The 15814-nt window shown below is 39.8% G+C and overlaps 1 protein-coding gene across 1 annotated transcript in view; it reads left to right on the plus strand.

Annotated features, from left to right (window-relative positions):
- Positions 1–15814, plus strand: part of LOC140740034 (AP-1 complex subunit mu-1) — a 141742-nt gene that overhangs the window by 65891 nt on the left and 60037 nt on the right. Inside the window, exons 9-10 of the mRNA XM_073068846.1 lie at positions 730–888; positions 2489–2614. Of these exons, the coding sequence (XP_072924947.1) occupies positions 730–888; positions 2489–2614 (285 nt within the window). The remainder of the gene's footprint in view (positions 1–729; positions 889–2488; positions 2615–15814) is intronic.

Consider the following 15814-nt stretch of genomic DNA (forward strand, 5'->3'; position numbering starts at 1 on the left):
ACCTTGGCTACCAGAGCAGGTCAAGGCTAGGAATCCTGTGGTGTGCAATTCACCTCCTGACTCCCCAAAGCCTGCACACCAGCTACAAGGCTCAGTTCAGGAGTGTAAAGGAATACTCGCCTCTTGCCTAGATGAGTGCAGCTCCATCAACACTCAAGAAACTTGACACCATCCAGTACAAGGTAGCCCACTTGAATGGTACCCCTTCCACAAGCATCCAGTCCCTCCACCATCTATGTACAGTTGCAGCGGTGTGCACTATCTACAAGATGCACTGCAGCAACACACCATACAGCACCTTCCAGACCCACGAACACTACCATCTAGAAGGACGAGAACAGCAGATACCTTGGAAATCCCCCTCTAAGTCACTCAACATCCTGACTTGGAAACATATCGCTGTTCCTCATTGTCACTCAGTCAAAATCTTGGAATTCCCTCCCTAACAGCACTGTGGATGTACCTACACCTCAGGGACTGCTGCGGTTCAAGAAGGCAGCTCATCACCACCTTCTCAAGGGCTACTAGGGATGGGCAATAAATGTTGGCTGAACTGGCAATGCCCACATCCAGTAAATGAATAAATTTAAGTGTCAAAAGTCAAAATGCTTGCTGTTAAAAATAACTGCCTGCAAATCTTGGAAAGTCCTTAACCTGACAGTTAACCAATGGTAACATTGGTGTGGCAGTAACTTGACGATACCTAATGTATTTAATCTCTTTCCTCAGGCCAAGAGTCAGTTCAAACGTAGATCGACTGCCAATAATGTTGAGATTCACATTCCAGTCCCTAATGATGCAGATTCGCCTAAGTTTAAGACCACCGTGGGAAATGTGAAGTGGGTGCCAGAAAGCAGTGAAATTGTGTGGTCTATCAAATCATTTCCAGTAAGACCTTTGTTCATACTTTCTCTGAATATATTAACACGTTCTACAAACATTGATTCTTGTGTGTCACAATTGTTTTAAAGCCATGTTCAATTACTTCATCAATGACTTTCTTTCGTTTGTATGCTCACCCTGAGATGTTTGCTGATGACTGTGCAAAGTTCAGTTTTACTCATAACCCTTAGCAAATAAAGCAGCCCTTACTTGCATGTATAAAGACCTAGACAAGATTTTAAACATGGACTAATAAGATAGCAAGTGATAACCATCTCTCACAACAATAAGTCAGACAATCTACACTTGACATTCTGGTGGTACTATTGTTATCTAATTTCCCACAATCAATATCCTTGGGGGTGGGGGGGGTCAACATAGAAATTTAACTGGGAAGTCACGTATATGCCATGGCAAAAGGGCAGATGAGAGATTGGGTATATTGTTATGAGTGGCAAATCTGGCTCCCCAGGCTTTTCCATCCAAGGCACAAGTTAGGAATGTGCTGGAATACTCCTGATTTGTCAGAATGACAGCAGCTGCAATAATCCTCAAGACAATACATCCCATACACCAGGCTAAACATTCTTCCCACTACCACTGGTGCACAGTGTCCATGGTGTGTATCTTCTGCAAAATGTACTGTCATCGCTCACCCTGGCTGCCCTGAAACTCATGATCTCTTTCTACGAAGAAGAATGAGAGCAACAAATGAAAAGGGACGGTGCTACTTGCAGGTTCCCAACCAAGTTGTCCACTATTTTGATCTATTCTGACATTGCCATTCCTTCATCAACACTGGATCTAAGTCCTGGAGCACCCTCCCCAATAGCCCTGTGAGAGCATCTTACCCAGGACTGTGGTGCTCTAAAAAAGAACTCACCCCACCACCTTCTCGAGGACAGTTAGAGATGGGCAGTGTGGGCTCTCATTGTCAACAACACTCAATTGCTGAAAATGAATAGAGAAAAAAAAACAAAGCCTGATAGTGATGTAGATGGGGATTTGCAAGATTCAATGCAAATTAGTCACAAAAGTATGATGGTTATAAGAGCAGATTTGAATGTGGATATCTTGCACAAAGGGACTGGTCTCATGCTGTGGAGTCTTTCTGCTGTGTACAAGGCCTGAAATCCCATTCACCTGGATGCATATGCTTCAATAGCCCAAAACAGTTCACAGATTTGGACCTGCTACACATTTTGAAAAATATATTCCTGCCACCACCAATGCACCCTGAGTATGAACTACAGAGTGCTCTGCAGATTTTGCCATGGCTATGCATCAGTGATGGAAGGAGTAAATGTTTAGTGGGGTTGATGGGATACCAATCATTTTACGCATACACTAGCACTCCTTGTAAGTTCCTTTCTAAGTCACACGCCATCTTGATTTGGAATAAACACCATTATGTCATCGCCACTGGGTTTCACGCTGAACTCCTTTCCAGTGGTACCATTGAACTGCAGTAGTTCGGGATAGCAGCTCCCTATCACTACCAATGGGCAATTGTGAATGGATGATAAATGCAGTAAAAGCTCATTCTGTAAATAAATAAAGAATAATGATCACTTGACTTGGCTAATGAGTTCCCTTTGTGCTATAGGGTGGGAAGGAGTATCTGATGAGAGCACATTTTGGGCTTCCTAGTGTGGAAGCTGAAGATAAGGAGGGGAAGCCCCCGATCAGCGTGAAGTTTGAAATTCCCTATTTTACCACTTCAGGAATACAGGTGGGTACATAGTGTCATAATGAATTCTTGATTTCACTGTGTGTCCTTCCCCTCAGATCCCAATTAGAGATTTTAAGTACGTTTTTCTACTATTTCTCTAATCACTGTAGTCATGCTGTCTCTGATGTATATCCAAGTGGCCCTAACTGAAGTACTGACATAATTTATTGACCTTGAGTTCTCATCTGTGCTCTACATCACCCAGTGCAACTGCAACAGTTGTTAACATAAAGGTGATCGTTTAGCACTGAGGATTTGGCAAAGCCCTAGTAAATATCTTCTCTCTAATTATGCACAAACCAATGGGTGTAGTTTGATGTTGGAAGGTAATAAGATTATCTTAAAGCTGTACTGGCTGTCATTTTTGAGTAAGGCCAGCATTTGGTCCCAATGTGTAGTTACCCAAGTTAGAATTACAAGGCCTGCTTTCACATTGCTTGTTAGCAGAAGCTCTTGGCTATCTTGTACATCTAGTAGATTACAATGTTTCTTCTGAGACTGCCTAGTGTAATCCACAAGAACAGGAGTATTATTTTTTACTTTGGTTTTTCCAGGCTACAAGTTCTAAATTTTCCCCATAGTGATTAGCAACCATCATTTATTTCACGACCCAATCTGTAGATTCCCACAGGGAATCAGATCGAATGCAAGTATTGTTAAAAATTATTGGTCCACTTTGAGGGATTCTATTGAGTTCAGTGATAATTCTCTTGACTTTGTGAATGATGTCCAAGTCATTTGTTTGGGATACACATGCTACTGAAATTTTTTAAAAATGGGCACATATGTTAAATGATTAATTTAGATCATTGTTTATAGTGGAAGAACAAGGTAACATTCAAATATCTCCAAAAAAACGAATACTAAATCAGGGATTCACTCTCTTCAAAACAATGGCATGAGGGGGAACTAAAAATATGACAAATCCCTAGGGTCATTGGTATCCATTCCTAGGATTTTGGGAAGTAGCTGAGAACATTTTGAATGCAAAGTTGTGAAGCTCTTTGAAATATGAGAGGGTGTGTCTGGTGGTAGAATCTTGATGAAGGTGTGTCAAATTGGGACGGATGTTCTGTTGGATGTGAAAACTGGTAAGTGGGTGGTGATGGCCACTATCTATAGAAGAGAGTGATAGCAGATAATAAATAGGCTGAGGTTGAAGGTTCTGTAGAGGTGAAGCCATGGCTAAGGCAAAAGAAAGACATCCTGGAGGTACCTCTATTGAAAATCTTGTCTCAAAATTTAAAAAATTGAATAAAATAGTGCCAAATGTTATTGGAACGCAGCAGGTCAGGCAGCAGCTATAGGGAGAAGCGCTGTCGACGTTTCGGGCCAAGACCCTTTGTCAGGACTAACTGAAAGGAAAGATAGTAAGGGTCTCGCCCGAAACGCCGACAGCGCTTCTCCCTATAGATGCTGCCTGACCTGCTGCGTTCCACCAGCATTTTGTGTGTGTTGCTTGAATTTCCAGCATCTGCAGATTTCCTCATGTTTGCCAAATGTTGTTATTCATTTTAGACATTTAATTCAATTATAATTGTTATGCAACCGTACATGAATACTCATGAATACAACCAAACGAGACATTGTTGCCTCGGGGTCAAGGTGCTTAAACACATTACCAACAGTCGCACACAAGAATACATTCATGGAATAAGAGTCCTAACTTATTAACAGCCCTCGACTGTGGTGTGAGGCCTAATCCGCACATATACAAGCACATTTAGAATATTAGTAAAAATATAACAGTGCGAAATATGCATGTATATAGTCCAAACCTCGCAGTCCACCGGGATCATTTCTTGACCAGCCCTGCCGCCCACTAGGTGATTACACAGCTTAGAGGCCCAGTCCTCAAGTATATAGGCACAGATAGAATATTAGTAAAAATACAACCAAATATATATGTACATAGTCCATACCCCTCGGTTGAATTGAGATCTTCAGTCAACCACAACTGCGCTGTGCCACCATCGGTAGAGTGCTATGACTCTGATGCCTCTGCCCCGGAAGTTGCAAAGTGAGCGACCCCACTTGAGGCGCGAGTCCATTGCGAGTCACCAAAAAATCTGCATTTGACCACGACAGAGCTTGTCTTCTGCCAAGCAAAACCCTGGGAGGGCAGCAGCCACTCGTTTCTGGACGTCACTCCACACTGCATCCGGTGAAGCACAACAGCTTCGTCTCCTCACTCTGGCAGCTGGAAACAAGCGCCACTGTAGCTTCAGGCCTAGTTTCGCTAAAAGCTTCTCCACCATCTGCCTCTGTTCTTCCAATAAATCAGAAAATAGAACTTGCAGCGTACTAGATTACCAATATCCAAAGGTTTCTTGTGATCAGAAGAAAAACAACTATGATGGCCACTTGCTATTTGACTGTAAGCCTCCAGTCACATGGCCATCTTGCCAGAAGCAAAAAAATCTCAAGATGTACAACTAAGACATCTAAGCTATATTGTTATATAAATACTGAAAAGCCAAGAATTAGAGAAATGGTGACTTGGTATACATAAATCTTATCTCTTATGAGCAGATATAGAAAATAATCTTTTGCTGATGGGATAGGAAGCTATTGATCAAGCTTGTCATAGGGAATACCATCCTATGTAACTAGGGGGATAGAAGTTTTGCAATAAGCTGGTTAGACCGCACAATGAGTATTGGAAGCAGTTCAGGGCCCCAGCATATTCGTTAGTCTTTGAGGAATTGTGGTGCTCAGTTACCAGAATAATACCTAGTTAAAGTAATGAAATTATAAAAAACAAGGACTGTATTTCTTGCAATTTAGGTTAAATATTGAATTGATCAAGGTTTTCAAAGTAGTAGAAGGAGCTGATAGAAACTACTAATTCCAATTGAATAAATTTAGCACAAGGTTACATCTTTTGAAAAAGGAAATAAACCTTTCAAGAAGTTTTATTGCGAATCTCCATTGCGAATTTGGTGGTAAGAAATGTCCTCTTCCTATTTCTAAAATGCAAAGTGCTGAAAATAATTCAGGTAATATGGGGGTGGGTGGGTTGTGTGTGTGTGTGTGTGTGTATAAAAACACACACCAGTGATGATGTTGGCAGCAATTGGAAGAAGACACTGGAGGCTAGTGAGTAGCACAAGTGAGGGATGTTTAAATAGAGAGAACAAGGTGGGGACATGTGCTGAAATATTTGCAGCTATGTGAGTTGAGAGTGGAAGAGCAGGAAGTGGAACAAATGTAGTTGAGTGTGCCACGATTTGAGTGTAACAATACTGATAAAAAAGAAAGGTGTGGAAGGTGGTGTTGGTAGAATAAATGTGATGGAAATGGAGAAAAGCAAAAGCAAGAGCTATTAACTTGCACTGACAATTTAATATTCTGTGGATCATATAGCCACTTTTTCAACTCGGGGTATAAATTAATGATTGCGACAGCTTTGCTGAATGCAGAAGCTTAATTTCTCAGTTCGTGATTCAATGTTGTTTCACTTTCACTACTTTCAAACAGAAGTTTTAAAAATTTCAACATGCTCTACTTTCCACAACATTGCCTTTTCCTTGGAGTGCAAGTGGTGGTCATTGGAAATATACATACAGCGACACAATGTTGCAGCTGATAGAATTGCTCACTAACTCACTTGACCTCCAATGTGGTCACACATCTGCTTGTAACTGTGTGACTTTCCTCTGGGTGCTCCAGTTTCCTCCAACATCCCAAAGAGACAGTTGGAGGGTTAATTGGCTGTTGTAGTTTGCCCCTAGTGTGTAGGTAGTGGTAGAATCTGAGTAGAGATGATGGAAATGTGGGAAAGCAAAATAAGATTAATATAATTGAGTGCTTGATGGTCAGGACTTGGTGAGTTTGTTTCCATGTTGTATGATGTTAAATAATATATGTAGAGTCACATTACATAATGGAGATTTAATAATCTCATTGCTAAGTAGTAGAGTCTCATGTATTTTTACAGTTCCACTGCAAAGTCTCCTCAAGAGATGCCCACTTTGAATTAGTTTTCAATGTCCAAATACATCTCATTACGCCTGAAATCTGGCATGCTGCTTTGTTTTGATGGTGTTACCATGACCCAATTTAATTTTCTCTCCTGCCAATTTGTTCTGGCAAAATGACTCACATTTCTCTTTACATGTCTTTTAGTCAGCAAGTTGTACTCTGATTTTTAACTCTCAAATAAAAAGCTTAAACTCAAGATATTCTGTAGATGCTAGGAATCCAGAGACACACATAATGCTGGAGGAAGTCAGCAGGTCTGGCAGCACCTATGCAAATGAATAAACAGTCAAAGTTTTGGGCTGAATCCTGAAGAAGTGTCTTGGCCTGTAACATCAACTGTTTATTCATCTCCATAGATGCTACCTGACCTGCTGAGTTCCTCCAGCATTTTGAGTGTGTTGCTCCAAATAAAAAGCTTGATCTGAATTTGTTAGTGTTGGCCACTAGAGGGTGGTGCTGTCTGTGTACAGGTCAATTTTACTGCCATCTGTGTTTAACAACAGAAAGTGGGTATTCTAGGCAAGCGAGCCAGATCAACAGCAGCAAGTAGGTAAAACACATCAAAACTTTCCAAGGACACAATGAGAATCGTGGGAAAGGTGGAAGCATTGGGACTGCTGTGCTTGAAAATGTAAAGAAGCAAGCAGTGCTGTGCAATTTAAATTAGGATTAAACCAGAGGGGAGGAATGAGCATTTCTAGCACTGAACTCAACAGCTCAGAACCCATTAGTAATAGAAACTGGTTCTGGTGTAAAGCAGTTCAGTTCAGATCGTTGGTTCAGTGCCAACGATGACACATTTTTAGCCTAGTGTGATTCTTTGAACTTCAGTGATTAGGGTGGGGGAAAGAAAAGACACTTGTTTTCTAACAGTAGAAGCTGGCTGTTCTATCACTCAAACTGTATTCTCTGCTAGGTTGCTCCATAGCACTTTGCAACCTCCTTGCTTGGATTACAGATAGCGTATACTTGGCAAAACTGTAAATTTGTTAATTATTGTCACATCTACCAAAGTGCAGTGAAAAACTTGTCTGTATTACCAGCTATATTGATCAATTCATTACAACAGTGCATTGAGGTAAAGCAGTAACAGTGCAGAATAAAGAGTTGCCATACAGACGAAGTGCAGTCCAGGTATACAGTAAGGTGCAAGGGCATAATAAAACAGAATGGAAGGTGAAGGGTCCATTGTATCATACTAGGGAACCATTCAATTGTCTCATAACAGTAGGATGGAAACTGTTTTGAGCCTGGTAGTACTTTACTTCAGACTTTTGTATCTTCTGCCCCAGTGTGGGGGTGGGCGGAAGAGATAATGTCTGAGGTGGGTGTGGTCATTGATTATGCTGCTGCTTTACCAACTGCATGTTTCTGTGATGAGCTGAGCTGTGTCCACAACTCCGCAGTTTCTTGCAGTTGTCATACCAAGCTGTGATGCATCCAGATCAGATGATTTGTGGCACATGGATAAATAGTGGTGAGCATCAAAGGGGACATAGCAAATTTCTTTAGCCCCCTGAGGAATTAGAGACATTGCTGAGCTTTCTTAGCCGTGGCATCAGTGATGTTCAATCCTAGGAACTTGAAGCTCTCAATCCTCTCAACCTTGGTACTGTTGCTGTAAATCAGAGCATGTAGACTGCCCCCACCCCTTCCCTTCCTGAAGTCAATGATCATCTTGTTTGTTTTTGTGGAAATTGAGGGAAAGATTGCTGTCATGACACCATGTCACTTGGCTCTCTGAGTATGTGCTCCAACTCTTGGTTATTTAAGGTATAATCTCCATAGTGATAGATGGAGTTAGAGCAGAGTCACAAATGTATAGGACTTAGAGTAGGAATCTGAGGATGCATCCTTATGGAGTGCCATCCAGAATAGATGTGCTATTGTTGCTGCCTATCCTTATTGCAGTCTGTTGATCAGGAAGCAAGTCAAGGATCCAGTTCCAAAGGGTGATGTTGAATCTTAGGTTTGTAATCTTTGTAGTTTCAACCACATTTCTGGAATCAAAGCTTCCAGTGGGTATTTCCAACATTAAGCACTCCTCTTTCTTAAAGGCATGAAAATGAAAGATAGCAGGATGTAGGTGGTGTAGAAAGAATTGACATTAGACTCCTTATCTACTCAGGCAAGGCCACAGTCACTCTCAGAATCATTCTGGACTGTGCCCCCTGATTTCTGCTTTGCCTGTTTATAAATTGATTATTTGTATTCTTAAAGGCTGACTCCGAAGTTCCCTAATTTGGAAAGTTTAGTAACTGCATATCAATTCATTTTCATGTTGTGAACCAGGAAAATGGCATTGTTACACACCAAACATGACAGCATTATTTACATACTAATTTATATTACAACATACTGAGACTTATGGAAATATACCTTGGAGCACCTAAAAGTACAAACATGATTTCCAGATTTTGTTGTCCAAATCTAATTGAGTAACTGTAAAATAACAAGCAGAGCTAAGCTGACCAAGGTACGATACAAATTTAGCCTAACTTCTATCCCTTCAGATGCTTTCCTTGGAATATACATCCAGATTCCTATCTGTCAAGTGGTATGTTTAAACGATCCTTGCCATATTGTAAATGATACAGCTATTGCCCTAAACTCTAAATGCAAAAATAGGAACATGTGATTTTTGTTTGTGATAAAAACTTGTGAAGACATGTTTGGATTCTGATGTTCTGTCTCCATTAATGTGTAGATTTTCTTTGGTGTAAAAGATGATTTTCTGCCTCCATCCCGTAGGAAGGGTAGTTTCATGCAGCATGGCCTCCAAGACAGATGTTAGTTTAACCTTCTCCTGGCTACAGTGATAGAGGGGAAACACCATTTGAAAGAAGATTACTATGGCAACAAAATATACACAATGGGCTCTGGAGCGGCAACAGAGCAGGGATTCTGTGAATAACACAACAGATGCTGGAAATGATGTTTTAAAGGTTATGAGTCCCTTTGGGTACAGTCCTACACACCAATTTAATTTGGACTAAGTGCCAAAGCTTCACCTAACTGCTGCCTGCATGTATTAACACTAAAAGGTATAAACCCATGGAGCACTGCAGTACTTTTGGACTTCTGAATGTGGTGTACTGAAGAGAGCCATTGGATTTCCCTAACTTGGATCTCATCTGTGCATAACTAATCTGATAGGAAAGGCACTGTATCAATCAGCATTCCTACAATCACATTTCTTTGCAATTTTGAAGGAGACCATTCAAAGGTACATTTAATGTCAGAGAAATGTATACAATATACATCTTGAAATGCTTTTTCTTTGCAACCATCCACAAAAACAGAAGAGTGCCTAAAGAATGAACGACAGTCAAATGTTAAGAGCCCCAAAGTCCCCCCCAGCTCCTCCCTACCGCACGTAAGCGGCAGCAATCAACAATCAATCCCCCTTCCCCCCCACCGGCAACTAAAAAGCATTGGCACCCTCCACCGAGCACTCGCGTGAGCAAAGTGTCATGACTCCCGTGACAAGTTGAAAAGGACCACCAGAAATGGAACACACCTGGAGTCTGGTTTACTATAAATTAAGACTATACAAATTAATATCATTAAAACCAAATAATACGATACAGGTTATAAACTATTTTTTTAGATATATATATATATATCTCCATAAATGTGTGTGTGTGGATAGAAAGATAATAGTCCCGGAGGTAGATATCAGTCTTACGGTGTTAGGTAAGTTTTTTTTTGTTGTTGTTTTATTTTAATTAGTTTTTCTATACATTTTACAAATTAAAAACCCCAAATCCCAATGAGGAACATTAATACAGTGCAAAATTAAGCATACAATGACAATATGCTACAAAGGAAGAGAACTTGACAAAAAAGCACCTAAATTGAAGACAAGTAAACTTAGTATCCTCCCCAAGCCCCACAACACAAGAAAAAACAACAACAACAACTCCAGACCAACCACAACACAATATAGAGAGTATAAATCAGGACAGTCAAACTCCCAGACTGTGAATACACTTAGCAACAGAGGATTATAATGCCTACTACCAGAAAAAAAAGGGAGCTGAAAGCAAGGGACCGAAAAGAAAAAAAAACCCTAGTCAAGAGGAAGGTTACGAAAGTACTCGATAAAAGGTCCCCAGACCTTATGGAACTTTAGATCCGAATTAAGAACTGAATAATGAATTTTTTCGAGGTCCAAGCAGGCCATAATGTCGTTAAGCCATTGCGCATGAGTGGGCGGGGCAACATCTCTCCATCTAAGGAGGATCAAGCGTCTAGCCAGGAGAGAGGCAAAGGATAATATTCGGCATTTGGTCGGACTCAGACGTAAATCTGTCTCGCCCCAAAAACCGAACAAAGCAATTAAGGGGTTTGGTTCTAGGTGCTGATTCAGAATACACAATAACGTAGTGAAGACATCTTTCCAAAATTTCTCTAAGCTAGGACAGAACCGGTACATATGGATGAGAGAGGCCACGCCCCTCTTGCATTTATCACAGAGCGGACTAATGTTAGGGTAGAATCGAGATAGTTTAGATTTAGACATATGGGCTCTATGAACAATCTTAAACTGTAAAAGGCAATGGCGAGCACAAAGAGAGGTTGAGTTAACCGATTTGAGAACTGAGTCCCAGCTCTCATCGGATAAGGAGGTATTTAAATCCTGCTCCCAGGCCATTTTAATTTTATCCACAGGGGCCCGTCGTAAGGCTGCTAATTTATCTCGAATAATTGATATTAAACCTTTACCTAGTGGATTAATGGAAAGAAATAGGTCCATAGCAGGCATTTCAGGAAAGTTAGGAATTAAGCAATAAAGTGAGCAATAAAGTGTCTGATTTGGAGATATCTAAAAAAAATGAGCGTTGGGCAGATTGAACTTAACAGAGAGCTGCTGAAAAGAAGTGAAGCGATTATCAATGAAAAGATCTTCAAAATGTCTAATGCCCTTCCTATACCAAACACGGAATGCTGAATCGTACGTAGTAGGTAAAAAAAGGTGATTATGTGCAACAGGGCTGGAAACGGAAAACCCATGGAAACCATAGCATTTCCTAAACTGAGCCCATATACGCAAAGTGTGTCTAACAAGAGGATTAGCTATTGATCTGGACAGACTACTAGGGAGTGCAGAGCCAAGAAGTGCAGAGATAGATAATTCTTTAGTGGAGCTCAACTCCATTGCCACCCAATTAGGGCACTCGGGTTGGCCGTGGAAGAAAGACCAAAAGGTAGCACAACGTATATTAGCTACCCAATAATATAAACGAAAGTTAGGTAAAGCCATGCCACCCTCTTTTTTAGATTTTTGGAGATGGATTTTATTAATTCTAGAGCGCTTATTCTTCCACAGATATGACAAAATAATAGAGTCTAAGGAATCAAAAAAAATTTAGGAATAAAAATTGGGATAGATTGAAATAAGTATAAAAATTTGGGGAGAACATACATTTTAACAACATTAATACGACCTACCAAAGACATAGATAGAGGTGACCATTGTACCAGATTCTGTTTTATAGTATATGAAAGATTGGCAAAGTTTTCACTAAAGAGATCTTTAAACTTCCTTGTGACTGTAATTCCAAGATAAGTAAATTGATTATGGACTACTTTAAAAGGGAGATCACGAAATATTAGTTCTTGTGCTTCTTTATTAATTGGGAAAAGTTCACTCTTATGTAAATTAAGTTTATAGCTAGAGATCTGGCTAAACTGGTCAAGAAGTGAAAACATTAGAGGTAAGGATGTAGACGGATTTGAGAGAAAGAATAATAAGTCATCAGCATAAAGAGAAACTTTTTGCTCAACACCCCCTCTCCAAATCCCGGTCAATTCAGGACAGTTTCGAAATGCTATCGCCAAAGGTTCTATAGCCAAATCAAAGAGAAAGGGACTTAAGGGGCATCCCTGACGGGTGCCACGTTTGAGATTAAATACTTGGGATTTCTGAAAATTAGTTAAAACAGAAGCAGTAGGACACAGGTACAGCAATTTGATCCAAGAGATGAAACTTTGACCGAGGTCAAATTTTTCTAAGACTGCAAAAAGGTAGTTCTACTCTATACGATCAAATGCTTTCTCCGCATCGAGGGAAATAACACATTCAGGAATCCCAGTTGGAGGTGAGTATAAGATATTAAATAAACGCCGAATGTTAAAAAAAGGGAGACGGTTTTTAATTAAACCTGTTTGGTCATCAGAGATAATGGAGGGAATAACAGTTTCTAATCTATGAGCCAAAACTTTAGCTAAGATCTTTACATCAACATTGAGCAAAGAAATCGGCCTATACGAGGAACACTCTGTTGGGTCTTTGCCCTTTTTTAATAGAAGAATAATAGATGCCTCATTGAAAGAGGGTGGCAATTTGCCGTAATTAAACGAGTCAGATAATACTGAAAGTAACTGAGGAGAAAGAAGTGAAGAGAATTATTTATAAAATTCTACAGGGAACCCATCAGGTCCAGGAGATTTCCCTGAGGACAGTGCAGAAATTGCAAAAGATATTTCTTCTGATGATATAGGCGCATTGAGTTTGGCTTTAAAATCAGATGAAAGTGAAGGGATATTCAGATTCTGTAAAAATTGATCAACAGAGATATTGTCATTCAAAGATTCAGAGGAATAAAGCCAAGAATAAAATTTTTTAAATGCGTCATTAATTTCTAAATGATCCGATGTAAAGTCTCCGTTCTCCTTCCAGATCTTTGTAAAATGTTGTTTGGCTTTGGAACGCCTCAGCTGATTGGCTAGGAATTTACCAGACTTATCCCCATGAATGTAAAAGCGACTCTTGCTTTCGAGAATTTGGCGTTCGACAGGTTGAGTAGACAGGAGATTAAATTTAGTTTGGAGTTCAACGCGCTTCTTGTATAATTCAGGGTTCTTAGTTTGAGCATATATTTGATCCAATTCTTTAATCTGGTTAATGAGGTCTAATCGATCTGCACAGGATCTTCTGTTGAGATTTGCTGTGTAAGAGATTATTTGACCCCCTCAGATATGCTTTCATGGCATCCCAGACAATCTGGGATGGCACTTCAGGTGATGTATTAGTGTTAAAATAAAAGGTTATCTAATCCTTAATAAATTTTAAAAAATCATCATCCGATAATAAAGTTGAATCAAACCGCCAGTGTTTATTCCTCTGAGGGAGACCAGGAAAGTTCAGAGAGAGAGGGTAATTGGGGCATGGTCAGAAATCAGTATACTCTGATAGTCACAAGAGTGGGCAAATGGAATAAGTTGGTTATCGAGTAAGAAATAGTCAATTCTAGTGAAGGTATGGTGAACATGTGAGAAAAAAGAATAATCTCTCTCAGTAGGATGAAGGAAACGCCATATATCAGAGATACCAAAATTAGAGAGAAACGATTGGATAGCTAAGGCAGATTTAGTAGGTGATCTGGTAACAGAGGACGATCGATCCAGATTAGGATCCAACCAACAGTTGAAGTCACCACCCAGTATAAGAGAGTATGAGTTTAAGTCTGGTAGTGAGGGAAAAAAACGTTCAAAAAAGTTAACATCATCAAAGTTGGGGGCATACAGGTTTGCTAGTGCAACTTTAGTGTTATATAGTTTACCAGAAACAATAATAAAATGGCCATTTGTATCAGATATTTTATTATGGAGTTCAAAAGGAATATTTGAGTTAATAAGAATGGAGACTCCCCTAGCTTTAGCGGCAAAGGATGAATGAAAATGCTGACCCACCCACTTTGACAGAAGCCGGGAGTTATCAAAACAACGAATATGAGTTTCTTGAAGGAAAGCAATGTCAGCTTTGAGTTGTTTGATATGTGAGAATACCTTCCTCCTTTTAACAGGGTGATTCAATCCCTTTACATTCCAGCTCACGAATTTAAGTGCACCAGCCATTATCAATTACTAATGCATAAAAGGCAGCAGGCATATAAAAAGTCAAGCAGTACAATAGCAGTCTGGGAGCAGAGATGTAAACATAGATTCGTAAACTCAAAACATAAACATGTCCTGAGCAATAAAGAAAAACAATAAATACAGTGAGTGATGTTGGAACTGGAAAACTCACCCCACACAACCCAAAACTAGACGGCTACCAAAAAAAGCAGCTAGCTCTACCAAAAAAATTAACCCAAATACAACTTCCAGATCTGTGTCATTAACAGCAGTTCCGTATAAATACTATAGCAAATAGTAACTAGTTTATGCACTAGAAAACATAACTACAAATTAGAACATCTTCTGCAGAAATATAAAACTTAATACAGAGAAAATCGGAAGAAAACCAAAACTAACCTACCCGCGAAAAATTATAGAAGAATAAAGTAAGAGAAAGGGGGGGGAAATTATAAATTCAAGAAGAGTACTTATCAACCATTTACAGAGAGGAGAAAAAAAATCAGAGATTAGAAAAAAGGGTGAAGAAAAGAAAAAAAATAAAAATAAATGTTAAAAAAAAGGAAAAATAAATCAGCAATTAAACTGTGAACCAACAAACAGGGAGGCCTTCACTAAAGATTTCAAACCTCCAAAACAAGTTAGAGTCAGTTGTAGAACTCTATAGATAAAGTTATACAAGAATAAAATAGATTACACAAGTACTATTTAAACGTCCATAGGGAAACATTAAGCACAGAATGTCTATTTAAAAAAGACACACCAAATCCAGGGAGAGATTGTCAACAGCCCTTAGAGTTTCAATGAATAATTTCTGAGTGATTTAAGTAAAGTCTGAGTCCAGAAAAAGTAATTTTACTACGAGAAGTACTTATCCACCATTTTAGGAGGTCTGATCGGGTTCCGAAGATGACTGGATAGTCGGAAGACTTGCCACAAATGCTTCAGCTTCCTTCACTGACTTAAACCACTTATATTTTCCAGTATTAAGCTTGATTTGTAGATCGGCAGGAGTGCGAAGAGAGGGTTTAAAACCACGATCAAAAAGCACTTTCATTGCGCCTTTAAACTCAGTGCGCATCTTTAAGGTCTGGGGTGCAAAATCTTCCACAAAGCGAATGATTGTATTTTGGAAAGAAAAAGTACCTCTGCGACGTGCCTCCATAATCAGACGGTGTTTTACCTGGTATTGATGAAAGCATAAAATTACCGGTCGCGGGCGGGAGCCCAGAATTCCGGGGGGGGCGTAGACCCTGTGTGCCCTTTGGAGCTCAGGCGGGTTCGGAAGCAAATCTTTCCCGAATATCTCACAGAGAAACTCGGCGAAAAACTTCACGGTTGATCCTTGTTCGG

The sequence above is a fragment of the Hemitrygon akajei genome, chromosome 16, assembly GCF_048418815.1.
Source record: "Hemitrygon akajei chromosome 16, sHemAka1.3, whole genome shotgun sequence".
NCBI lineage: Eukaryota > Metazoa > Chordata > Chondrichthyes > Myliobatiformes > Dasyatidae > Hemitrygon > Hemitrygon akajei.